We start from the raw sequence: 27,671 nt of genomic DNA, 5'->3' as shown, positions 1-27,671 counted from the left end.
ATTGTGTACTAAGTCCACCAGAAGCCCATTTCTCACTTATAAGTTATAAAAATAACACGAACAATATTATGATATGCAACGCGGTTAAATGCTTTCACAATATAGTAGCTATATCTATCGATATTATATTAAAAACACGAAGGAAAACGACCTTAGCGAATGTAGTTCGCTTTTTCACTCTTTAAAATTTTATTTCACACTAAATCAAATAGTAATTTAATTATAATCCTAAATTTAGGATTTTTATTTTCCTAATATGTAGGAATTTGAATTCAATTAATTTATGTGTCTTAAATAATTTGTTATTTGAACTATGCAACATCAAAAATTGAAAAAAGACAAGTGACACCAGAACAACCAAAATATGAATTTTTTCGTGCGGAAAAAACTTATGTTAGTGTTAGGTTTGGAAGTCTATTCTTATTTAAATGATTACTAGTTTTAGTGTATGTGTGTTGTACATATCAATTCTCGTAAGTTATTTGTCTCTAGGATTTCATATGGTGAATAATGATATGAATCTGGATTATAAGATCATCAAAAACTAAAATTACAAGCTCATTAAATAAATATGTTGACTTTGATCAAACTTCAAATTTTCAAACTTTCAATTTTAAAATTTCTTCTCTGATACGTATCATTGCCTCAACACCGTGCAACACATACCCACAAGACATAAACCACAAAATAAGGCCACAAAAAAGGGTTCTTAAAGGTCAAAACGATCTACGCATAGTTGCATGTAGGAAGGGAAAAATCAAGTGGAATGAAACTAATTGCACTAAACACTGTTGCACACAATGTGTATTACCAAGTGATAATGTCCAAATCCATTCCTCAAAGATAAACTACACGGTCGTTTGCTCGTTGAATATAATTCAACTACTAATTGGGTCAAATCTCACGAAGAACAATGTAAAATCAATTAAGAAAATAAAGAATTGTATCGCTAAATAAGCTAAGCCAAACCATTTTTTCAATATTTGTTTCTTAATTTAAAATCTAACAAAGATAAATCTGATCAAAAAACAAGTAAAATGTTTGATGGCCTCAAAAGCAAAGGAAACATGACATATGAAAAACAGGAAAACAAATTATATCAAGAAACAATCAATTACAAATAATTATCCACCACACTAATTAATCATGGGTCAAGTACTTAATCTCAAATAATGATTCTATATTAGCTCCTCGAACACTAACAAGACTACTTAATTGACTATCTCTAGTCCAATTAAAAGCATTAAGAACACCTGGATATAGCTATACAAGTAATTCTTTTTCTAGCTCAAATGGCTAAAATCTTTTTATTTTGAGAAATATTTTTATTAAAATAAGTTTTCAGAAAGATGATAATTTTTGTTTAGCTAATTATTTGAAAAGTATTTTTTAAGCACTTTAATAAGCAGTCTGTGTCCAGCATCCTCATGTGCTTAGCCCTTGAAAATGAAGAAAAATGGAGTGAGATTATTATATGATCAAATAGATGATACAGTAGAGTTAAATGTTAATTTTGTATTAAAACCTACAAATATAAGATCGATGGTTGATAAAGACACTGTATCGAAAGAGGTAGAGAAGAATATAATGTAGTTTTTGGTGATACTTTAAATTTTGAATTTTCTCTTCTTCTTCTTCAATTTTTTTCATACAAGTAGTAAATCTTGCTCTAAATTTTATATAAAAAAAAATTATCAAGAAAGAAAATTGAAAGCTCATTAACCCTTTGAGTTTTTATTCATAATTTATGTCCTCTTACCAAGTACAAAGTTCAATAATTCCAAATATTAATACAAAGTTACAATATAGTATGAAAACGAATATTTGACCCGTTAAACCCGACTAACCCCTTAAGAGGCAAGGGTTGAGCCAGCTAGTATTTTCTCTCAAAACCCCAACCCCTAAATCAGACCTAAGGGTAACCCAGTCTGGCCTAGAATCAGGACCATTAAGGTTGACCTTTTAATGGACCAATTTGGACCCAACCAGCCCAATAGTTGGGTTAAGCTAAAATTGTTAACTTTTTTTTTTTTATTAATCATCCAAAGCCTACTAATTCAGATTTGTCTAATCTTATTAGGAATGATTAAAGCGATCTCTCTCAAAAAGCTCTTCGAGTTTGATTAAAAGAATTCTAAAAGAACTGAATTAACCCTTGGACTAATACCTACATGTAGCTCGAAGGGCACCAAGGATTACAATTGAGTAGCAAAGGGTGCATAACCTTCCACCAAACGAGCCATAAACAAGAAATATAGAGTAATAAAAAGTTTATTAAGACGCTTACACTTACAATATCTCTAATGGTAGTTTGGTAAATCTGCTCATTTCAACTATTTGTTTATATCTTCACAACACATTTATGTTTCATGACACTTCATATATTTTAGTATCTATTGAAGACACAACAGTTAGTTAGAGATTAGATGACACAACAATTAGTTAGAGATTAGATGGTGTGGCAGTATAGTTAGTTAGGGAATCAAGTTAGTTATAGCTGATCCTTTTCTGTTACGCTATGTGAGAGAGATGTATATATGTGCATGTAATGCTCAGTTGAGCTTATTCAATTTAATACACATTTTTACTTTCTGTATTATTGATCTTCTTCTTAGATTAGAGTATCAGAAACCTCCATTAGAGGTGTTAATATGGTATCAGAGCAGGTGACTGAATCGATAACAATAGCGACGAAGCTTGTTATTCACTACACTCATCATCTATACTTGCACCCATCTGATGCTCCAGGATCTGTACTTTGTCCTGTTAAGTTGACAGGGACATAGAATTATGGATTATGGCGAAGATCGATGAGAATTGCTTTGCAAGTGAAATGAAAGTTAGGATTTGTGATAGGAACTTGCAAGAAGGCAAGCTTCGAGGCTAAGTATCATGATCAGTGGGATACTTGTAATGCAATTGCTTTATCTTGGCTCATGAACACTGTAGCTCCTAGTCTCTTGAGTGGTATTGTGTACGCGTCTGATGCATCTCTTGTTTGGGAGGATCTGCAAGAACAATTTAATAAGGTTAATCGTGTAAGGATCTACCAATTACATAGGGAGATAGCTACGATTGCATAAGGGACTGATATTGTTTCGGTCTATTTCACAAAATTGAAGGAGTTGTGGGCAGAGTATGAGACAATGGTGGTCTTTCCGAGTTGTGAATGCCCAAAATCAAAGGATTATGTTAAGCATTTGCGACAATAACGACTGATTCAATTCCTTGGAGGACTGAATGAATCACATTCTCAAGCGAGGAAACAGATCCTTATGATGACTACTGACCAACTCTTAATCAGGCATATGCGATGATAACAGAGGAGGAAAGTGAGAAATATGTGGATCACAGTACTATGGGGATGAAAACTGTAACTAAAGGAATGATGTCACAACCTTTTTGTCTGCTAAGCAATCTCTAAAACCTAGATACAAGAATCCTAATGCATTTTGTGATCATTGTAAGTCGAAAGGTCATGTGAAGGGTGATTGTTATCAGCTTATAGGATATCCTCCATGGTTTAAAAGAAAAAAAAAAGATGCAATGTGCAGTACAATACATGTGTTCCTTCTCAGAGTTCTCAATTACTTAATTCTGAATATGGTGTTCATAGTGCAAGGCATATAATTGCTCCTTCTTATGGAAATTTACCTTTCCTCAGAATTATAATGCAGGTGAGATCTGTAAGCAGGTTGGAGGATCTGATGGTTTCTTGGTTTTTTTCCTTCTGCACCTCAGGGATCTGATGGTTACAGTCAAGCTGTTGTGGACAATTACTCTCTTAGATATGGAAATGCAAGTATTCATAGTCATGGAGGATGAGGAATAAATATGGCTTTTACAAGAGGAAGTCATCTTGTTCCACATGGATCTCGGTCTCCAGATGTTACATGTATCATTAATTGCTCTGTAGTACATAATTCACCTGGTTCTAGGTGGATAGTTGACACAGCGGATACAAACCATATGGTATCTACTCACAAATTTCTTTATGAGACTCAAAATCCTTCCCCATCTGAGTCTGAAAAGGTTTATTTACCTAATGGTCAGCAAATACCTATTCCTTTTATTAGGAAGTCTAAGCTTGATCAACTAACCAAAGATCTTCAGTGTTGTATGGTGTTTTATCCTGGCCATTGTATGTTGCAGGACCTTCACACTGGGGAGGTGAAGGGGACTGGTAATTTGGAGAATGGATTATACTACTGGTCACACAATGTTGGTCCTGCGGCTGCCCCCTCAACTGCTCTAAGTATGATGGACACTGCAGATTTGTGGCATAGAAGATTAGGACACATTTCTCATAGAATTCTTCAACAAATGCACTTAGCACATGCTTCAGCTACTTCAAAACAGCCTTCTTGTAGTATTTGTCCTTTGGCAAAACAGACTAGATTACCTTTTCCTCAAAGCACTAGTAGATGTAATAGTGTGTTGACTTGATACATGGTGATGTTTGGGGTCCATATAGAAGATATTTTCTTACATTAGTAGATGATTGTAGTAGGATGGTCTGGATATTCCTCAAATTGAAAAGTGATGTTTCCATTGTACTGAAGAATTTTCTCAATCTAATACACAGACAGTTTGATAGTCATATCAAAGTATATATTCAGAAGTGATAATGATTCTGAATTCTTTAACTCTCTTTTTGGTGAAGATTGGAGACTCTTTGATTTCATGGAAATCAAAGAAACAAAATACAGTTTCAAGGAGCTCAACTGAAGCAGAATACAGGAGCATGGCTAATGCTGTGGCAGAAATTGTTTGGTTGATAGGCTTGTACAAAGAATTAAAAGTGGAGTTGGAGTTGCCAGTCAAATTATTTTGTGATAGTAAGGCAGCATTGCAAATTGCTGCTAATCCTATATACCAGGAAAGGACACAACATATAGAAATTGAACGTCATTTCATTCGAGAAAGGATACAAGAGGGTGTCATTCAACAAGTCATGTATCATCTAAAATGCAGCTAGTAGATGTATTAACCAAAGGGTTAGGAAGGACTCAACATGGTTTTTTTACTGTCCAAGCTTGGTGTGTACAATCTATTTGCACCATACAGCTTGAGGGGGAGTATTGAAGACACAACAATTAGTTAGAGATTAGATGATGTGGCAGTATAGTTAGTTAGGGAATCAAGTTAGTTATAACTGATCCTTTTCTGTTAAGCTATGTGCGAGAGATGTATATATGTACATGTAATGCTCAGTTGAGCATATTCAATTCAATACACATTTTTACTTTCTGTATTATTGATCTTCTTCTTAGATTAGAGTATCAGAAACCTCCATTAGAGGTGTTAATAGTATCAAAGGAAGAGACTAGTCCCAAGTTGATAAAAAAAATGGATTTCTTATCCTTTTTGTCCTCTTAAACTTTAAGATTTTTCAATTTGGTTTCTAATCTTTTTCACAAAAATATTTGAGATATATATATTGGGATAAGTCAGCCAAAACACCTTTTAATGTGATATATATATTTCAATTATGACCAAAATATGCATAAAATTTTCGAAGATCTTACATGATTAACCATATTTCTATATTTTATACGTAATATTTTCTTGTTAGTTTACATTATGCGACTTTATTGACACATCAACAAGTTTCAACCTAAAAAATTATTAATGGATTCGGTGACCAGTTATCACATACTTGAATTATGAGATGTATCTCAAGACAATATTGTTGAATCATTAACAAGCTTGACATGTAAAGATAGAATCAAATGAATTACCTCTTCCTTTTATTTTCTTTCCTTTTTAAGTAAAAATCAAAATTAACACACACAATTAATAATTTGCCTTGATTTCAAATTTACTCATACATGGTAAAATCATAGATGTGTACAAACCCCTTACTTGGAGAAACTTTAAGTGAGAAAGTTTGACTTCACATATAGGATTGTTTCGGGAAAAAAACTTAAAATGGAGGACTGGAATAGACAAGGGAAAAAATTCATAGATTTACAAAATATTTGTGTGTTCACACTATTTGGCAAGCAAAATGAAATGACAATATTGTCCATAAATACATATAATTCGATCTCAAAAACTCTATCGATTCAAAAATCTTCCTTGGATCCATCACTTCTTATCTTAAGGGTACAATTGGAAGAAGTGTTCCACATTTCCTCATCGAACATATCTCCATTGTCTCTTGAAATATAATAGACAGTTAGAAAACTGGGGGCCATTTGTCTTTATGTTTTAAACAAAAAAAAAATTGACTAAAATAATTGTCTTTATTACTTCAATTGTTGTCTTGCCAATTAAGTACACTTCAAGGGAACAATACATTGGCAATAAAATCCTACTAATAGTTTTATGTGGCTTCTTCAAATACCATTTTCAGAAAATTGATACACTCTAGAGAGGAGAAAAATGGAAGAAAAAAAAATGAATAGCTCTAATTCATCACCTTTTGAAACAAATGAGCAGGTACATACGTATATATGTGTAGCATTACTAATTTTCAATTTTTTTTTGTTTGTTAGTTTTAATATTCTAGAGTTAGATATCTTATAATTGGATTTTAATTCATTCAAAATTGATTGTTTATTTCTATGTATTTGTGTGAGATTTAATTCGTACCATTTTGTTTATGCATTTGTATTTCAAAGGAAATACAAAAAATAAATTTTTCCTTTGATTGTTGATAAAATTTCATGTGTAGCGTTACTAATTTGATTGTTGATAAAAAAAAATCCTTTGTTTATTTCTATGGTATTCTGTGAGACTATATGTTTGATAGCCTCTTAATTGATTTGTATAAAAGATAACGAATTTTCAAGAAATTGAATTTGGATCTACTATGTGAAGTTGTGTTATGAGTTATGACTGATTTTCATAAAAATTAATTAATAAAATAAATTTGAACTTAATTAATTACATCATCTTGTTTTAAACAATTGATCTCTGTGACATTTAGAAATGATAATAAATAGGAAGTTTTCCTAACTAATTTTATGAGAGAATTACTTTTTACAGTTATTTTGAATTTATTTCAATAGCACGATTTTTAATCAGTCAAGAATTTCTACTAATTAGAGGGTATAATTGAGTGATGTAATTTACTCTTGATTTTATAATTCAAAGTCTTTTCTTGATAACTCTTTCATGTTAGATATGTATACATGTCTTTACAAAATAAAAGATTTTTTTGACGATTTTATACCACATGTCTAGTGGTTTTTTAATTAATAAAATAAAATTAAAACATTCTTAGTTAGGATAAGTATAAGCAGGAGAAACTAGACCTTATTTACCTATCCTAATAAGATAATAAACCTCCACTAATTATTAGCAAGCATGAATAAAATAAAAGTTAGAGAGCACTAGGTGTACTATGATTACACATTTGTTTATTGCACTTTATGATGATATGCTTAAGTAGTGCAAAATTGTAAAAGACAAAAAGAAAATTGAGTCATCAACCCCAAATTTTCTTTTACCAATATATCGTAACAATTCTTGAAATGATATTCACTAATTATGTCATCCCATTAATTTTGGCAAGAAAAAGAAATAACAATTTTTAGGCAAGTATTAATGTGTAAAAGGATAGAATGTCTCATTTTCTTGTCATGTTATAAGGGAGGCGAGAGTCATCGTGTGCTTTAACGACTTGTTTATATCATAAAATTAAACATGTAATGGTTTTATACTTTTAACTATAATCTACTTTGACGTTATGTACATATTTTTTTCTCTAATGGAATCTAGAATATGAAGAACTTTCAACGATTTTGTATTCTAGTTGTTCATTCTACTTCTTTTCACGTTAGAAAGGAAGCATTTTCACAACATAGAATGAAATGATCATTTTACCCTTAATCATCCTGTTAAACCCTATTTTTGATGTCCTTGTTTAGTTCTTTCATTCAACTTGGTTCATGGACTTGATCCGAGCTTCTCTCTCTTAATTCAGGCTATGTACTTTGAGCCACTAGTTATACTTCAACAACACTCCTAACCATGTCAAGCCAACATCCTATTTGCTACAAACCAACTTCCTAGTATGTTAGAGTCTTTGTTTTTGCTTCGACCCTCTTTTCAACCTATAAATATATCATCTTCTTGACAAATTAATATAAAAAGATGAAGTAAAATAAAATTTGATTCACATGTAAACTCTAGACTTTATTACATGTACTAAGTGGGACGTAAGAAAAAAATACTAGTCTATGTCAGTTATGTGAAGATACCTGACTTATAATTGATGGATTAGTAGGTTTGATTTCTATTGAAGGCATGTCAATAGGACCCTTCAATAAGCCTATTGAAATATACTTTGTAAGAGATTTATCGTGGTCAAGGGTACTCCTCTATCTTAATATTTTTAATTGGAAGAATTTACTTCGAATGAAGAAATTCAAAATATTGTTTCCTAATATTTCGATTGGCGAATTTATTAGCCCTATTTGTAAATTACTCTTATTCCTATTAGGGAGGTGTGGCAAAAAAGACTTGATGAGCCGTCCAAATTCTCTGATATAAAATTAAAGTTGATAAAAGTTTACTCAAGTCTCATAGTTATTCCTTTATTGAACACTTTCATATGCTTGACTAAATAAAAATAATCAAGCTCACATGTCATAAAATTTTTATTCGAGTCTCATAATCATTATTTATTCAACCAAGGTCACATGTTTTAGGTTTTGTGAGGTGATTGACCCTAGCTCTACACAACTTTCCTCCCTTCTATTATTGGTGTGCTGACATCAAGGGGTATGATCAGATGAATGAAATTCCTTCATTCTTAACCAATATCTCATTTGTACCTTGTAAATGGAGAAAGCCTGTTAAGGAACATTTTCCCCTTAATGGAATCTATGTGATCCAAATCTAGATTAGTGTGTTTCGAATGTACTAGATGTCTCTCTAAAAAGAAAAAACTGTGACAAAAGCTCATAGTAGGTGATGTAGTTTCTCTCTGTGATGGAAAGATAAGGAATGAGGTTTAAACAAATGTCATGAGTACTAGGATTGTTTGGTGTGCAAGATAAGATGAAATATCTCACGCTTAAGTTTGAGATTAGATTATTATGTATTTTGTTGACGATGTTGATCTAATTCCACACTAAATCCTAGATATCCCACCTTTTTTTTTAAAGCAAATTCGCTAGGCAATGTGTGCCTAGGGCTAGTTTTATTAATAAAGAGAAAAAATATCTCAAAGAGAAAAGTACAAGCAAGGAGGGCTAGGTCTTACCTTACTAATCTTAATGAGGTAAAGAACCTCTACTAATTAACAAGCATGAAGAAAATAAGAGCTAGAGAAAATTAGATATTCTATGATTTCATCATAGAGTTTATAATACACTCTGTGATGATACTACAAACGAGGATTCTTAAGTAATTCAAAAATACAAAATGTAAGAATAAAGTTGAGTTATCAACCTCAAACTTCATTTTATATATGTAAGAACTAAAAGAGATGGATTGCCCGTGTAAAGTAACCTGAAATATTTACCTCTTGTCTTCTTTGTCAAATATGTCCAACAAAACTTGATAGTTCATCACTTCTTTTTGGATTTATTGGTTCATGTGGTTGTTGAAACTGTCATATGATTTTGCTTTGTCAGTCGCATTGGTAGGTGCCTTGGAATAAATTCCTTAGTCACCTGACCATCCCAACTATGTTGCCTTTCATGTGTCTTCTTTTTGTTTTTGTTGCTTCCACTTCTTTGTTTCCTAGGCGAGAGATCTCTATCATTGGCTACCTTATCAAATAATATATCTAGCATATCATTCTCATCAAACTTTTCACTGCCCAAGTCACTATCATAAGTTGTAGTTGGACTAAGTCTTGAAACTCCAGCTTCTGGCTCATGGCTTTTTTTCAATACCTTGGTGGTAATGGTCAAGATCTTTTTGGAGTTATCAATTGTCACTGCCATAGATGAATTTGCCTTACTTGAAGGCACAAATATGGGTGCTTGAGGACTTAAATTACTCCTTGCAGGTGCAGAAATATGTTTTTCTTCCTCAACTAAATCTGCCCATCTAGAATCACTTGTTTCCTTCCCCAAACTCTCGTCATTCCTTTTGGAGATTGACTATTGTCCAAATATTTGCTCTCCAAGCGACTCCAATGATGGAGAATTAGGAACATCATGATTTTAGGTGTTGATTGTTGCCATATGTGGTTTGACCATTGAGTTTTCTTTATTCAACATTGCGGCATGTGACTCCTTGATTATTCTAGTAGTTTCTGGATTAGAAACTTGAAGAATTGGAGTGGACAATGCATGGAGCTCTTGATCAGAACTGATCTTTAAGGCATCAAAGGTGTTAGAGCACACAACCTTCCTTGATACTTTATCTTCACAATTTATCGTTTGATCCTTACGTGTTGGGTTAGTGCAATCTAGTTGTTGAAGTTTGGTGTTACCTGGAGTAAACATTTTGATTGGTACTTCAGTCCATCATCCCTTATCCTTCAAAGTGAAGTCATGATCACATGTACCACCAAATTCGAAAATTCGATCCAAATTATCTTCACACTGCTGCACCTTATTAGCTTGGCCAGAATCTTCAATCGTGACCAAAATAGGATCTTTCCCAGATAAAACACCAGTAGTAGGTAGTTTAGGATTTGAAACTAGATTAGACTCCAAATTAATCACAGGAACCACTGAATCACAGTAACACCATCCTTTGCACTCAAAAGTAAAGTCTGCGAGACCGTAGCTAAGGTGTAATTTAGTGTAACTGTAGTAATAAGAGTATCATCTCTAACACAAGTATCTACAACTCGATCTCCATTATTTTTAATGGCTTCCACCATTGCTATTTCATTATTATTTGCATCTGCAACTCGAGTATTATCATTAATACTTTGATCTATGTTTGCTAGTCCCCTCTTCTCATTTAAAATTTGTCGCAAATCACCTTGAAATTTCTCACCATTGAATTGTTCATCTCCAACCACTCCATTATCTTTGTGATCGTTATCTTGATTCTTTTTCAAAATCAATCGACAACAATTTTCATCGTGACCTTGATGCTTACAGTGGTTACAATATAAAGGTAAATTATCATAAACAAATTCCTGAAAAACCTCTTGAATCTTATTGGTCTGCTCGTCCAAATACTGGAGACGCATCCTCTTAGGAAGCTTGTCCATAAGATCGAGTATCACCTTCACCATAGGCATTGTCTTGTCTTGTGTTGCCTTGTCGGTAGCTATTGGCCTTCCAACCACTGATGCCATCGACAAAGGATCTCTTGGCAAATAAATGTGTGGTGATAATCAAGGCAACAAAATCCACACCGCGTCCATTGAAGTTTCTTCTCTTGAATTGAAAACTATTGTCCAAGGAAATACCCTATAAAGATGTTGCTCTCCATGCAAAGGCAAAAAGCTTATCGATTTTGATAGAGCAACCACATAATCTTCATATTGGTCTATCCTTAGCAGAATATGTCTACGAGCAAGTAAACTAACTAAACAGTTTCCTTTGATGCCCAAGTGTTTAGGTAAAACTGTTCGCTAATCCTTCACTTCTAGTGTATCGGATGAGAACTTAATAATTACATCTTGATGTAATCCTTCTTCCTGTGTGAAAGCTTGTCGTTCTCCCTTTGTGAATTGAATCTTAGGCTCTCCATGTACATATTGAATCTGTTTCAACTGGATTTTTTTCAAAATTTGGGCAGCTTGATTTGTGGTTAATCGAGTAGCAAAGGATCTTTGTTGATTAGGATTAGGGTTTGTCTCTCCCACAACCAAAGGCCGGGGAGAGATGTGTGCAGACATGGCGGCTGCTAGGGTTTAGGGTCCACTGCTCTCGTAGCAGCCTCTCCTAGATAGCCCACCTTATCCTATCAAATTTGGAATTATTTTATCCCACCTCTCATATGGGATAAATTAGTTCATGAATCATAATTAAAATTATATTCTCGAGATAATTTAGTCTGCATATCAACCTCTTAAGTCGCACATACAACATATCATGGAGAAAGTGGACCAAAAAATATATATGATTTGGTTCGTGTTTTTTGTTTTTTTTTTTCTAATTATTGACATGGATACTGTCATTAACTCAGAATTTTATGGAAATGTTTCTCTTTGTGTTACACTGAGTTTTCATCAGTCAATCATTACCATAAGAAAACCTCGCGGAAAGGTCAAGAAAATCTTAATATACATTTCTGATTATACATAAAATTTAAGTAGATGTTCTTAGAACTTAGTCAACTAGAAAGAAGTGAAGTTTTAGTTTCTCCTAAAGCTTAAACTCTAAACTAATAAATTGATTGGATTTGGTTCATTCCTAATCATTAACCTTCATCAAAAAATTGTTGGATGATATACTTAATAGATAAATATTTTATTTCTTCATAATTCTTTTGATATATGTATATTTGATGACAATATCGTTTCAAGTAAATTTAGTGTTCAAATAATGAGAAAGATTGTTTCAGGAGATAATTAGCTTGATAAGTATTTATTATCTTCTTAACTATGTATATTTGATGATAATATTACTTCTAGTAAGATTACTATATTTTAAAAAGTGAGAAAAACTTTTTCCAATTCAATCGAAAATATCACAATCTATTATTATAATGATTATACTTGTAGGGAAAATTGCAACCTAGCGGGAAGATGCCAACATGGCTAGGGCCATTGTTGAAGAAGACATTCTTTGGGACATGTTCGGTGCATGGTGAACTTCAAAAGAGTGAACTGAACAAGTATTGTATCACATGTGATTCAGATTTATGCAGGCATTGCATCTCTACAAACAAACACAACGATCATGACCAGCTAAAGATTTATCGACATGTTTACAAAGACGTTGTTCCTCTTCAGCAGATGGAGAAGTATATTGACTGCAAATTAATTCAGGTAAATTTAAATTGATATAGACCGTTACAACTAGAAATGAAAAGAGATTATATTGATTATGAATTGATGCTCTGGACATTAATTTATTTGAACATTTGAGTGACAATTAAATATTAGTTGATGAGATGTTAGTCATTTGTTTATACGGTATTATTTTGAATGTTATTGTAAAAACATTATTTTTATTAATATAAAAATGAGATTTTTAATTCAAAGTTACAAAATACTTATGATAAAAAGTAGATACTTTTTTATAAATACAAATATAAAATTTGTACTTTTTATTATAATCTTCTCTTTTAAGTGACAATAAATTCATACAATCACTATAAATTTTTTGGGGGCCTTTGTCTAAAATCAAGTGTTTTACTAGGCTCTATCCTTGAGCCTTCTCCGTTTGGACCCACTAATTAAGTCATATTGTGGGTAAAAATTTGCACGTCTACCCATTTGGTGAAGTTGAGCTTGAACAAAATGGCTAAAGTTTAATCTTTTATGTTAGAACTAATTAAGAAACATATGGTTGATTTTTTTTGTGTTTGTCTGAAGTTCATGCACTTATCAATGAAGTTCAGCTATTTATGTATTAACTTCATGCAAAAATATCTGAACTTTAGTCATATATAACTTTAAACATTTTCATTTGAAGTTAAGCTTCACAAAGCCTAACAAAGATTTTTTTTTTTTTTTCTCTTTTACATTATTAGCATATATATGTTAGTGATGAGATATATATATAATTTGCTATGTGCAGCCATACAAATGCAACAAGAAATGGGTAATTGCTTTGAATCCTCTGCCACATTGTGGGTCTGGCTCTTTAATTGCTGGAGATCCTACTTGTCTCACTTGCAAAAGGAGATTGCATGACCCTGAACAGTTTCAATTTTGTTCCATTGCTTGCCAGGTACATATCACTTTCTCCATTTCAAATTAAGTGGTTGTTTGGCGATGATTTTTATTTTATTTTTTAATATTTTTTTGAAATTGAATTCTGGAAATTATGCTTGATCGAAAACAGTCTCTTTACTTCCACGAGGTAGTGGTAAGGTTTGAGTACAGTCTACTCTCTCCAGACCTCATTTGTTAGATTTCACTAGATATATTGTTGTTGTATAATCCTAGAGAATAGAATGTTGAAATTGAAAAAACGTACTCCCTCCGTCACAATTTATGTGATATTATTTGACTTGACGTGAATTTTAAGAAAGAAAGAAAGACTTGAAATTTATGGTCCAAAACAATTCATAGATGTTTGTGTTGCTAAAAATCTCTCATTAAAGGTAAATGAGTATTTTAACACTAAATTGTTTGTAAATATAGAATTATATCATTATTAAAATTGATAAAAAACGAAAGTGTGTCACATAAATTGGAACAAAGGAAGTACTAAATGTTATGAATCAACCACTACAAGAAAGCTGTGAATCACATGGGGATTTTCCTGGGAATTAGTATGAAAATTTACAAGAAAATAAGTTTTCTGCGAATTTTCATACTAATCTCCAAGAAAATCCCCATGTAATTCACAGTTTTCTTGTAGTGAACACCAGTCCCGCGTGGATTTTGATGTCACGGAATCAGTTATTGGGTCAAGAAGAAGTAATAATATCAAAAGACCTTCACGAAGGTTGATTTGAGATCCATGCCGAAATAGCAACTAGTCTAAAAGGAAGAGAAGTTGGAAAGATAGGTTAGGCTTATTGTTATGTGAAAGTTTAGTTCTCCTCATCTCCCTTCTGAAGTGTCTGTATTTTCTCATCTCCCTTCTTCCTCCAATCAATCTCTAATCTTACTTTCGATATTTCTATATGTTTATTTGGGGTTTTTACTGTTTCAGTTGTTATGTTTACTTTTATGAATTGTAATTGAACTTTAGTCTTAGCAATATAGTTGAGAAGTGGTTATTGTTATATTGGATTTGAGTTCTTTACACCAAATATAGGGGAAACCCCCTCTTTTTGAGACGCATCAAAAAAAAAGTAACGAGACACTTAAATTGAGACAGATAGGATATTATTATATATTTATACTGTCAATACACATAAATATTTTTGCGAATAACATATGTTATGATGGAATTTGTAGGTGGAAGCAAAATGGGGAAAGATTGCTGAGATGAAGCGGAAGCGCAAGAGGAAGGGAATTCCTCACAGAGCTCCTTTAAAATAAACATGCTTTGTTTTAATTTGATCATTTTGAAGTACTTTGCTTGAAGAATTTTCAACTGTGTGATTTTATGATTCTACTTGAAAAGCGTATGTGCTTTCAACTATTTTTAGTTTTAATTAAGACTTTTGGAACCTAATTTTCTTGCATGCATTGTCATTGTGGTTAAAAGTATGTGTGGACGCATGATCTCTCTTTTAAAGCGCCTCTTATTTATAATTTAGGTAGTGTTCAAGAAAAATCAAGTCTCTGTTAAAGTTTTCAGTCTAGTAGCTTTATAATTGTCGTTTGAGAAAAGGCTCATTCATGCCATTATTTTTTTAATTCCGATTTTGCAAAATTATTTTTTACCTCAACAAAGACCCCAAGTTGTTCGGTTCTAAAGAAATCAAGGCTTCATGCGGAAGCTTACAATTGCAAACGGTCTTTGTGATAATTAGATGACAAAAATTTATACTCAAAATATAATATTATTATATGATTTGGCCAATTGACCTATATATCAAAACTAATATACAAAAAAAGAAACTTTATTGGGAGAATAATCTCCCCATAAACAATTTTTTTTAAATGACTACATCGTGAATTCTATTATTTGGTCTGGTACGAGAAGAGGGGTCTTCAATTTATAGAGTTCCAAAATTTTCCTCTAAGGAAAGAATAAACCAAATATGGAAGAGAATTATATAATTTAAAAACAAAGTAAAAATAATTATGGTAATGTTTTGACTTTCCTTCAAAAGAAAAATTAAATTCAAATAAGGTAAGAAAATAAGAGCAATACTCTAACACAAACAACACGTAACACTTTTCAATTGTGATTTTGGTTCAAATGTACTATTTTTTCTTCTTCTTCCTCAAGAACTCAAATGATATGGCTGAACTTTGAGGTGAATTCATGAAAAATTAAAGAAGTTGAAAATTTGGGAGTTTTTTTTAATGAGTTCTTGAGAAAGAAGAAGCAAAAAGAGCACATTTGATCGAAAATCCCAATTGAAAAGTGTTAATAGTTGTTTGGGTTTTGTTTGAGGTAAAAAGTATTTTGCAAAATCGGAGTTAAAAAATATTGGCATGGATGAGCCTTTTTTCAAACGGCAATGACATAGATGAGCCAAACTTTTAACGGATGACATAAATAAGCCTTTTCTCAAAGTTCAATGACATATTTGAGCTTGTTCCCTAATTTAAATTCAGATTTTGTTCTTGAAATAAAACAGTTTCATCATTAAAATCACTTGTCCACATATTAAATCCAGTCATTGCATACATAACATATCAATAAATTGTTTCATGAACTGAAGATCATGAATGCCCAAGAGGAAAGATTTGAGTAATAAATAGCTGCTAGAATGCATTAATAAGTGACAATCATTTTCTGAAAACGCACAATACAGAGTAGCCCAATGCAACTATGTGAAACATAGTACTTTCTAATATTATGTGACAATTAGTTTACGCAATGAGAATACGTTACAAAAATATGATCTCCTTGTGCTAATAAAAGTTATTCGAGCGAAAATAGTGAACAGTTTTTTTTTTAAACCCATCAAGAGAAAAAGTTTTCTCATTTCAAGAATCAGATAACATTGGTTTTCTAATCATTTAGTTGCTCTAAAATTATGAACATTGAATAGCTCATAAATAAGTATTTCAGGTCTTGTAATGGAAATTTTCAGTTGACATAAATTTATATCAACCAACTTCAAAAGGTACCAACAAAATGTGATATGCAATCAACTTAAATCTTGTTCTACACACAAGGAAATAACATCACCACATTACAACGAATAGTAAAACCAAAGAAAGTCTATCCTTCTTCATTTCAACCCGTGCAATCAGCTAGGAGTGGATTCATTGTTTCAAACATCAGCATTTCCTGAAAGTGTACATAACAGTTAAGAAAACACTATTTACTTTATCAAGAACAAAAGTCTGCAAAAATCAATTTCATTAGAAATCGTAAGCCTTGTTTAAGTAAAAAGATGAGATCTATTTCCCTACCAGCGACATTTGCGACATGGCTACTCTTAAGAAAAATTTTCCCCATTATCTATCTCCTAAGAATTCATATTTTTACCCCATACCCCGCTTAAGATCAAAGTAACTTAATTTGCTTCAAGAAATGTTCTATCCTTGCAAGGAGCCATTGGTTATGTCAACATTATTGACAAAGTGAAAGACAATTCAGCCTTTGGTTGACCAGATAAGTAAAACAAAGGGAAGATGTCCTAAAGGAAATATTTGGTTAGCTATTACCAACCTGAAAATCACTAAATTTCGTACGGACAAAATAAGAAATTATCTATTACCAGCAAGGAAAAGTACCAAAATTATAGATAATATGTTAGACCTTAACCATTGTTCCATAATAGTTGTGGTTCCTCCTTTTCCCCTACTAAATTATTATTGAAGAAGTGCACTGTATCAAACAATAACCCTATCATGGTCTATGCCTAGGTGTTATTAGCAAATTCACCTGCCATGATATCCACGTTCCTTGTGCTCTCTGTTCTTACTATATCTAGAGGCATGGCATGCCCCTTAAAATACTTCTCAAGAATATAAATAATTTGACGATGAAGACACCAAGCACCTAAGCCAAAATTATTGTTCTTAGGAAATTGTTTCATGAAGCAGATAAGGTTAATGTCCCTAATATGCAATGTCTTGTTGTTTTATATTTGAGAAAAGAAACAAAATTTAATAGTTGTTGAGAAAATGGTATAGAGAACTCTTTCTAATTATTCAGCACACATTAATCGTCTTCATCTGAGCTTTTGTTGTCTTTGATGTTGTTGCATTCCTGATACGTTTCGCAAAAGGGCCAAACAAAGCTTTCAACGTAGAGCTTTGCCTCAACAAGGTAATCATAGTTGGAGTTCTTGGAAATCTCTTTGAGTCATTATTTGGATTATAAATCATGAAAAATAATATGTTCTCAAACAAAAATTCACCTTCACTTGACATGCAAAAGGGTGTACCAAATGAATGATACCCCGTGTACATTATGTTAAACATCTTTGTTCAAAACTCTTTAAACCCATATACATTCATAACCCACACATATACTAGAGTCAAGGTAGACTGACAAAATGATCAGTTCCTAACTAACCGAGGTACGGCGAAAAATAATACATTACTTCTCCATAGCAAGGATTCTCCATTTTTTTCCATCTCCCATCAGCCAAGTCAACAACAAGGAAAACCCAATCATAATAATAACCAAAAAGCTTATTATTAATAGCCCAATAAAGCTTCCCATTCACAAGCATACCCAATTTATAGATTTGAATCACATTTTGTAAATCATTCAAATGTTTTCAAGAATTATTATTCAAACTACATATATATTTTGCCCACATTGTAGTGTGAATTGTAATCACCCACATTTTTGTAGATTACCATTGCCTTATAATCATTGTGAAGTTCATCGTATCCAAAATCATACATGTAAAAGATATTGGTTTCAGAACTAGACAATGTTAAGCTTCTTAATTGGCGGATTCCAGAGAAACATGTATTTTCCTCAATGGCAACACATATCAACTCATTGAAGGAACCCACCAACTTAATAGATTCATAGGATATTTTTGCATGATAATCCAAGTCAATTGTCCTAGTAACATGGTCATAAAATAAAGAATGGAACAGTCCTTAAGATTAATGTTTTTAGGTGAATCACTTGTTATTATAGCAAATCGATGGAGATAGATCTTGACAAATTCAGGATTAAAGATTAAATGAAGTCAGAATTTGATACAAACTTGAATTTCAAGAGGGAGAATTCAGTGATGAGCTCTACTAGCAAGATCATTGGATTTAAAGTTTGAATCTTGAATGGAAGAAGTAGAAAATGGAGCATGGCTAGTGTGTTTGCTCCACTTTGGGTGTAGATTGAAGGCTTCAGATTCCATTTGTATTGTAGAAATTTAAGAAGACAACAAAGTATTTGATGTTTTTTCTCTGTGTTATGATAATATTTCCTTATCGTCCCTCGAAAGATATTTTATATAATTCTTTTCCCAAAAATTGGTCATTTTCTTTTTGGTAATAGATTTAAACATAGCTTTTTCTCTAAGTATTACTTGATCATTTATTTTCCTTTAAATTCGCCTAAATTGAGTGTGCATTTAAGTTGTTGCTTGAACTTCAAATTTCATTTGTGTTGTGAAAATTTGAGAAGATCACATTTTTATGTTTTTCTCTGTATTCTGAAAATATTTCCTTATTGTACCCCAAAAAATATTCTACATAATTTTTTCCAAAAAATGGTCATTTTCCTTTTGATAATAGATTTAAACTTAGCTTGTTCATTAAGTATCACTCCATCAATTATTTTTCCTTTAAATTCGCCTAAAATAAGTGTGCATTTAAGTTGCTTGAACTTATTTGAGTATGAGAATAAAAAGATGAGAAATTGAGAACTTATTGTGTTCTAAGTCCACCAGAAGCCCATTTCTCACTTATCATCACACACACACACACACACACACATATATATATATATATATATATATATATATATATATATATATATATATATATATATATATATATTATTATTATTATTATAAGTAGGAAGCTCCTAACCCAAGTTGATTTACCGTTTTAACCCTACAGTATTACTTAAATATTAATTTATTAAAAATATTAGTTAAATATTAATTTATTAAAAAATAAATTTGCTGTCAGCCCTAATTTAATTCTTCAGAAACGTATAGTTTCTCTTCAACCTCCCTCGATCACTATAACAGGCCTATAGTTGCTGCTCAACCTCCCTCGATCAGTGTAACCACCTTCCCTTCTCCAACGCTCAAGTTCCATTACTTAAATTATCCGCTCTTTCAAAACATTTTCAGATACTTCACTCATCTATATAAATGTCTCCAACAACATGTTATTGTCCATTAATTTGTTTCTCTTTTTTGTGCCTGAATCAAATACATCATTAGCATGTAAATTTTTTTGCTGCTCTGTTTTTTGTTGCATAATAGTTACTGTCAATTGTCAACAGACAGCCTTGAAGATATCAAACTAGATAATGAACAAAATAGTCTGGCAACTGTGATCATAAACGAAGGAGAGGACAATCAAAGAGTCCAGTGCACATTCTGATCAGAAGGATGATAACCCTTAGAATGGTCCAGTTCCATGTATTGTTTTCCATCACCATGCTGAGCCATCCCAAGCTCGCAATTCATCAATAGTTTCTTGGGAAATGATGCCGCGAATTCTTCTATGTTATGTCATTATTTGTGCAGTGTTGTTTTGTCATTTAAGTGAAAGTATGCATAGTGCTCAAGTAGAAAGTTTTATCCAGGATGGTATGAACAACCTGTGATGGAAAACATATATTGGAGTTTATGCAGTCTTCAGTTCCTTTTTATCTTCTCGAGTGTTTTTTTTTTACTTTTAATCATTAACTTCTGTTAAATGTTGTTTTCTGGTTTTTAAACACTGCAGGTGTTTTACTTTGATGTAGGGGACAATAGGCGAGGGAGCTTTCTTAAGGTTAATCTACTTTCCTGACCTTGATGCTTTGCTTTTGCTTTGTTTTGATGTTAATCGAAAATATATTTACACCCTTGGTTTTCTCGCACATTTCGATCACTTTTACTTGATAGCTTTTAGATGGTCTTATATGAAAGGGTTGTTTTCTTACTGCTACCATAGTATTTTACTATATATTAAACAAACTCTCAGATGAAGACCAACCTGTGTCAAGTCTATATTTTCATTGACTTTAAATTAGCTAACCACCTTGAAATTAGGATCACCTCAATTAAATTATTGATTACAGTTGTCAATTGTTTCTTAGAGGCTCATCCAAAGGTTTAGTGTAGTCATTATATACCTGGCATGGTCTCTTCGAGTCTGGCTTTTGTTTATATCCGTGTTTCATTCTGTCCTGTTGTTTCTCTCTTTTCTTTCTCTTCTTGTCCATTTTTTGCCTGTATCTCTCCCTTTCATATATCCCTTGCCAATATATCTCTCCCGTTAATGGCCACAACCATGTTTCATATGGATGGTAATTGTCATCAGCAGCTTCTGCCAAGTCTTCATCCATACTCTTCAACAATGTCATGTTGAAGTACTTTTCGCTGCTCAACTGAGTGCTGCTCTTCCACCGCACCTAAGTGAGGATTAATGTAAACCATCTGTCGTTCACTGTGATACTCCCAGACATTTACCAACAATTCCAAAACCCGACAGTAACAGTGCTGGTCACAAACAATCAAAACATAAGAACTTATCCTTCTAGCCTGCATTACTTTGAAGTTTAGCGATAGTGTACACTATTGCAGGTAACAATTTTTTAAGCGTCATATATATACTTGAGAAACAGAAACGGCTTTATGAATACTCAATTAAAGTATTGGTTGCATTTGTCAATTGTTTCTTATACGCTCGTCCAAAGGTGTAGCGTAGTGATCAATGAAGTGGGATAAAGTTAAGGGACACCAAAATTCCTAACAGAGTCAGACATAGCAGCAAGATATTCAATAGCTTTGACTCAGCAGAAGATGACACCAACAACTATTACCAAGAAGAATATCTAAATACTTTAACACCAAACGGTCTCCCGCCACATAGGTATTGAAGATAATACATCACAAATTACAATCATGAAGAGGCGATAACAAATATCAATATGGATAGATTTTGACATATGCATGTTAGAATTAAAGGAAAATGCACCCATCATGCTGCTAAGTAATTTAGACCCTTCAAATGGCTTATGCAATGGCACCCGAATGATATGCCGAGGCTTCACCCAAAATGTCCTGCATACCGAAATATCAAGTGGTCATTCTGCTACGAAGCATGTGTTTCTTCCTAGAATTCAACTATCACCACCAGAAAATGAAGGATATCCATTAAAATTCATTCGAAAGCAATTTCCAGTACGCCTTTGCTTTGCAATGACTATAAATAAAGCACAAGGTCAAACAATTCAAAAGGTTGGTTTGTATTTGCTCCAACATGTTTTCTCACATGGTCAATTGTACGTGGCACTCTCAGGAGGGATATCTATGTCCACAACAAAAGTACTTGTCCTAACAGAGCAACCCAAACGTCAAAATGGGACATACACAAAGAACATCGTCTATAAGGAAGTTTTAGGTACGATAACCCCATATACATATATGGTCATTGTAACACAGAAAATTTACTCTTTACAGATCCTACAGTCCTAACAACATTACATTGCTTCAAATCTCAAGTTTAGAAGACACATACACACCTATGCAAACATAATGGATTCTTCATCGACCCATACTCTTCAATGCATTAATGTCATATTCATAATAGTTCTTTGAGTATCTCAATCATCTCACATATATAGATGGTGACATTTTACACAATATTATACACACTAAAAACGTGAGCAAGAAGAAGAAGACAGATACTCCATACTTTATTCTATTGTTTCTTTATGATTTACAGTTTATGTTTTTTCTTTGTTGGTATTGTATTGCATTCTAATGTTTTAATATTATCATTATTCATTATTTACAGTACTTTCATGCTTCTATTTTGACGCTTCATATTAACTTCATGTTGTCGTTCCTACATATTATTAAATACATAAACTATATCTTTTTTCCTATACGAGATCAATAATAGCTCATGCACTCATCAGAAGACTAATTAACACAATGTACACTTCTACTACATCAATAATAATGCACCAACTCATAACAACACTGCTTTACAAATGTCTCTTCAGAGATAATGATACAACTTAACATGGCTCACACGTGCAACGCACTTGTCCCTGGCTAGTAAGTTATAATAACATGAACAATATTATGATATTCAACGCGGTTAAATGTCTTCACCAGGGGCGGACCTATTTGGTTGCAAGTGGGTTCATTCGTCAAAAAGCTACATTGTATACATATATATTCAATCTATTTTTTGAAATAAAACACTGTATATAATTAATTTGACCCCACTTAAACCAATAGTAACACATAGCCCAGCGGCAAAGTGGGTACGGGAAGGACCTTAGTGAATGTAGTTTGCTTTTTCACTCTTTAAAAATTTATTTCATACTACACAAAATAGTAATTTAATTATTATCCTAAATTTAGGATTTTTATTTTCCTAATATGTAGGAAATCGAATTCAACTAAATTATGTGTCTTTAATCATTTGTTATTTGAACTATGCAACATCAAGAATTGAAAAAAAAAGAAAAGTGACACCAAAACAATCAAAATATGAATTTTTTCATGTGGCAAAAACTTATGTTAGTGTTAAATTTCGAAGTCTATTCTTATTTATATGATTACTAGTTTTAGTGTACGTGTGTTGCACATATCAATTCTCATAAATTATTTGTCTCTGATTTCATGTAGTGAATAATGATATGAATCTGGATCATAAAATCTACAATTGAGCAGTACACAGAATTAACGATTGAGCAGTACACAAGATCTCTAGGATAGTTCAACGATAGGCATAATATATGCAATGTCTTGTTCTATATTTGAAATGAAAATATAACAACACCAGAGAAAAATATATAGAAAACTCTAACCAAATTATTAATGAAATGATTGTCTTCATTTAAACTTTTCTAGCCTTCGTAGTTGTTACATCCTTGGGATCCTTCGTAAAAAGGGGTCAAACTAAGCTTTCAATGAAAATGTTTCCCTTATAGCTAGTAATCTTTGAATATCTGATCGAGTAAAAAAAAATTAACTTTTGGAGGTCAGTATCTTTATTATTTTCTTTTAAAAAATTATCGATCTCTAAGGTTGAACTTTAAAACTACACAATAATAAAATGCACTATCTCAAGTTTGAACCCCCCCCCCCCCCCCCCCTTACTATGATAGGCAGTAGTGGCGTAGTCACATGGTGGTAAGGGTGTCCAATTCGTCAAAGAAAAAAAATGTTGTATATACAAGTAACATATTACACGAAATGATTAAAATAACATATTTTGAACACCCTTAACACAACAAGCTATTGTAGCCCAGTGATTTCACCTCCTTGGAATGAGGTAGTGCTCGTGTGTTCGAATCTCACTAGTGGACACCCTTTGTGAAATTCCTGGCTCCGCCACTGAATTAGGCAATATGTTTATGATCACTAGACCATTGATGCTTGTCGGTTTAATAGTTTCCATTTTCTTATTTATACTCTACAAATATATTTATGTTTGCAAAATATCAACATCTAGAGGTCAATTTTTTTTTAAAAAAAATAAGTTAAAATATTTTTTAAAATCTGACATCTTTTTTTGGCTTTTGACCTTTTTTTGGTAGTGTTTATTTCACATGCAAAAGAATAGACAAACTGATCATTAGGAAGATAATATTGATGTAAATATGTTCAAGACTCCTTAACACGATACTCCTTCCAAACACACACATCGGCATGCATTCTCTTATAGTTACAAAACACACAAAGATCACTTCTCAAACATACTGGACTTGTTGCACAACATCACTATTTAGACTATATTTTGATATTAACAGGATGTGAATTGTCATAACTCAAATTTCGGAAATCTGTCACTTCTTCATAATCATCACAAAGCTCATCATATCCAAAATCAGACATGCATTTGAAACCCATAGCTCTCTAGAGATGAGCAATTTCTCGAATTTCCTGATGGATCCCACATAAACAAATTCACTACTAAAAAACTGCTAAAAAACGACGAAAGAAAAAGCGACGGACAGCGTCGCTCCAAAGAAGCGACAGACTAAGAGATGTCGTCCGTCGCTTTTTATTAAAAATAATTATTTATAAATTAAACAATAACCACGCTGTCCGTCGTTTTAATTTATTATATTTTATTAATTAGTTTTTAAAAAAAGCGACGGTCGGCATCTCTCAGTCCGTCGCTTTTTGGTCAAAATATCTAGTCAAACATTTTTAAAAAGCGAGGGACAGCGTCTCTTAGTCCGTCGCTTTTTAATTAAAATATTGTTTTTTTAATTTTTTTAAAAAGCGACGGACGGCATCACTTAGTCCCTCGCTTTTTTCGCGTATTTTTGCTAATTAATTATTTTATATAGATAGTGACGCAGTCCGTCGCTTTTTATTAAAAATAATTATTTATTAATATAAAAAAAGTCACGCCGTCCGTCGTTTTATTAATTTTAATTGTTTAATTATTTTTTAAATTAGCGACGGACAACATCTTTATGTCCGTCGCTTATTGGTCAAAATATCTGGTAAAATATTTTAAGAAAGCGACGGACAATGTCTCTTAGTCTGTTGCTTTTTAGTCAAAATGTTGGTCAAACATTTTTTTTTAAAAAGCGACGGACATAGAAACGTTGTCCGTCGCTTTTTTAAAAATATCTGCACTAGCAGACGCGATTTTCCCCATTTCTCCATATAAAAACAAAATTGAGAAATATTTTGATTTAATTTTATTTAAATCGTCTTCCGGAAAATGGTTTTGTGTAAAATAAAAAAATAAAAATTATAAATCCGGCTTCCAGATGTCGGTAAAATTAAATAGTATGTAATAAATTAATATTTTCAATTAACTTTAAATAAATCGTCCTCCGAATGACGCTTTTATATAAGTTAAAAAATAATTTAATATAAAATACCGACCTCCTGATGTTAATATTATTTAATTAACATGATTACTTTTTATTTATCTTAAAATTTAATGTGATACCGACCTCATGAGGTCGGTATTTTTTATTATATCTAATTACTTTTAATAAAAGCGACATCCGAAGGTCGGTATGTTTAAAATATTCCTATTAATCATAATTTTGCTATTGTGCATAATATTAAAATTTCATTTTACACCTATGATTAATTGTTCAAAAAGTGTAACAATTTTGTATACTTTTACAAATAAAATGTTAGAATTCATGAAATAAATAAAAAAATATCTATAATCCATATTTAAAGTATGAAACTACGTTGATATGAATTAGGAAATAATTATACTTATATTTATAGAGTAATGTACAAATCCTATCAGTCCGTCGTCTAATCATAAACTTAATATCTCATGTCATAATGTAGTAGAGGTGAAGAGCTAACATATAATCCATTCCAATATGAAATGCGAGATAGTACAAGTGTAGTGATCACCTCCTAATTATGATGACATGTAAAGGATACTTCATCGGAGTATGAAATACGTTGATTAATTATATATATATATATATATATATATATATATATATATATATATATATATATATATATATATATATTCCTCGAGTAGTTTAACAAATCAAGTCTTATATACTAGTGGTTCAGATATGAAATACATTCTCAATTAAAGAAATACCGATGATCAATTCAAGGAGATTTATATATTAAATTTGATATTGATAAACTTTTGTTGATCAATAAAATTAAATTTATATAATTAATTAGAAGGTATATAATTTAAATTTATAAAATTAACTTGATCGATAAATTAAATTTATTAAATTAAACTTTTGTTGATGTGTAGTTAAATTATATATATGGCCAAACACATATACAACCTCTCTAACTTGTCCACATTTTTCATTTTGGCACTTTATCTTAGCCTTGTTCCATTTTAACCCTTGAACTCCATTTTTTATGTTCCATTTTAACACGAAATACTATTTTTATGATTTATTTATTTTTATATATATTCTTCAATTGCAACTTCTTATTTTAAATCGACATGTGTCATTTAATTTTAGTTAAAAAATTAAAAATTAACAAAAAATAATTCTTTTTAAAAAATAATAATTTCTTTTTAAGAGTGTTATGTACTTTTGTGTGAAAAATAACCGACGAAATTGTGTTGGTTTTCTTTCTTTAAAATCACTGACAACCTAACAAAGTCAGTCGAGTTTTAACATTGTTTAGTAGTGTTATTAGCAATGAACAAGAGTCTTTTTTTAGTAGTGTTATTAACTAAGTCAGTCGAGTCTTTTTGAAGATGGGTTTTTTTATTCGTATTGATTTATATTAAAAATTAAAAGTGAGTATTTGCGTTAAATTTAGATAGCCTAGATGATAAGAAAAAATAAATAAGTAGTGTTATTTAATTTGATTGAATGTTTAAGAAAGAAAATCAAAGAACTTTCGTCAATTTATTTTCATGCAAAAATACAGAAATATCAAAAAATAATATTATTGTTTGAAAATTTTTATGTTCGTTCGCGAATGTTTAATTTTTTTAATTAACAGGACACGTCTATTTTTTTAAAAATAAGAAATTGCAATTGAAGAACATAAATAAAAACAAATCATAAAAATTAGTATAAGTGTTTAAATGGTACAAAAAATGGAGTTTAAGGGTTAAAATGGAACAAGGCTAAGTTGGAGTGCCAAAATGAAAAATGAGGGCAAGTTTGAGGGGTTGTATATGTGTTTGGCAAATATGTATGTATGTATGTATGTATGTATGTATGTATGTATATGTAATTTTAATTAATAAAATCAACCTCAAAAGGTGAGTTTATATTAAAATAAATTAATAAATACCGACCTAAAGAGGTCAGTATATTTAAATAATTATTTTATTTAGATAATATCGACTTCACGATGTCGGTATGTTGACACCCAATTTTGACAAACCTATAACCCTTTCGGATGTGCTATTTGGTTAAATACGTGTTTTTTTTTAAAAATATTCCGAGTTTAAATTTTTAATCGATTTT

At 31.6% G+C, this 27,671-nt stretch overlaps 2 protein-coding genes and 1 pseudogene across 3 annotated transcripts in view; 1 reads left to right on the top strand and 2 right to left on the bottom strand.

Moving 5' to 3' along the window:
- The window catches only part of LOC125834552 (probable disease resistance protein At4g27220), a 259,136-nt pseudogene that overhangs the window by 79,917 nt on the left and 151,548 nt on the right, over positions 1 to 27,671 (bottom strand).
- The window catches only part of LOC125834553 (auxin response factor 8-like), a 771,942-nt gene that overhangs the window by 692,983 nt on the left and 51,288 nt on the right, over positions 1 to 27,671 (bottom strand). The window lies entirely within an intron of this gene.
- Positions 6,403 to 15,034, top strand: LOC125834592 (protein RGF1 INDUCIBLE TRANSCRIPTION FACTOR 1-like). Its single transcript, XM_049513730.1, has 4 exons — positions 6,403 to 6,444; positions 12,596 to 12,862; positions 13,617 to 13,769; positions 14,951 to 15,034. Exons 1-4 carry the CDS (start codon positions 6,403 to 6,405, stop codon positions 15,032 to 15,034), a joined length of 546 nt encoding a protein of 181 aa, XP_049369687.1.

Source organism: Solanum verrucosum, unplaced genomic scaffold (genome assembly GCF_900185275.1).
Source record: "Solanum verrucosum unplaced genomic scaffold, falcon-dt-bn FXZP01000287.1, whole genome shotgun sequence".
Taxonomy (NCBI): domain Eukaryota; kingdom Viridiplantae; phylum Streptophyta; class Magnoliopsida; order Solanales; family Solanaceae; genus Solanum; species Solanum verrucosum.
This window is presented reverse-complemented; position numbering and strand designations above follow the sequence as displayed.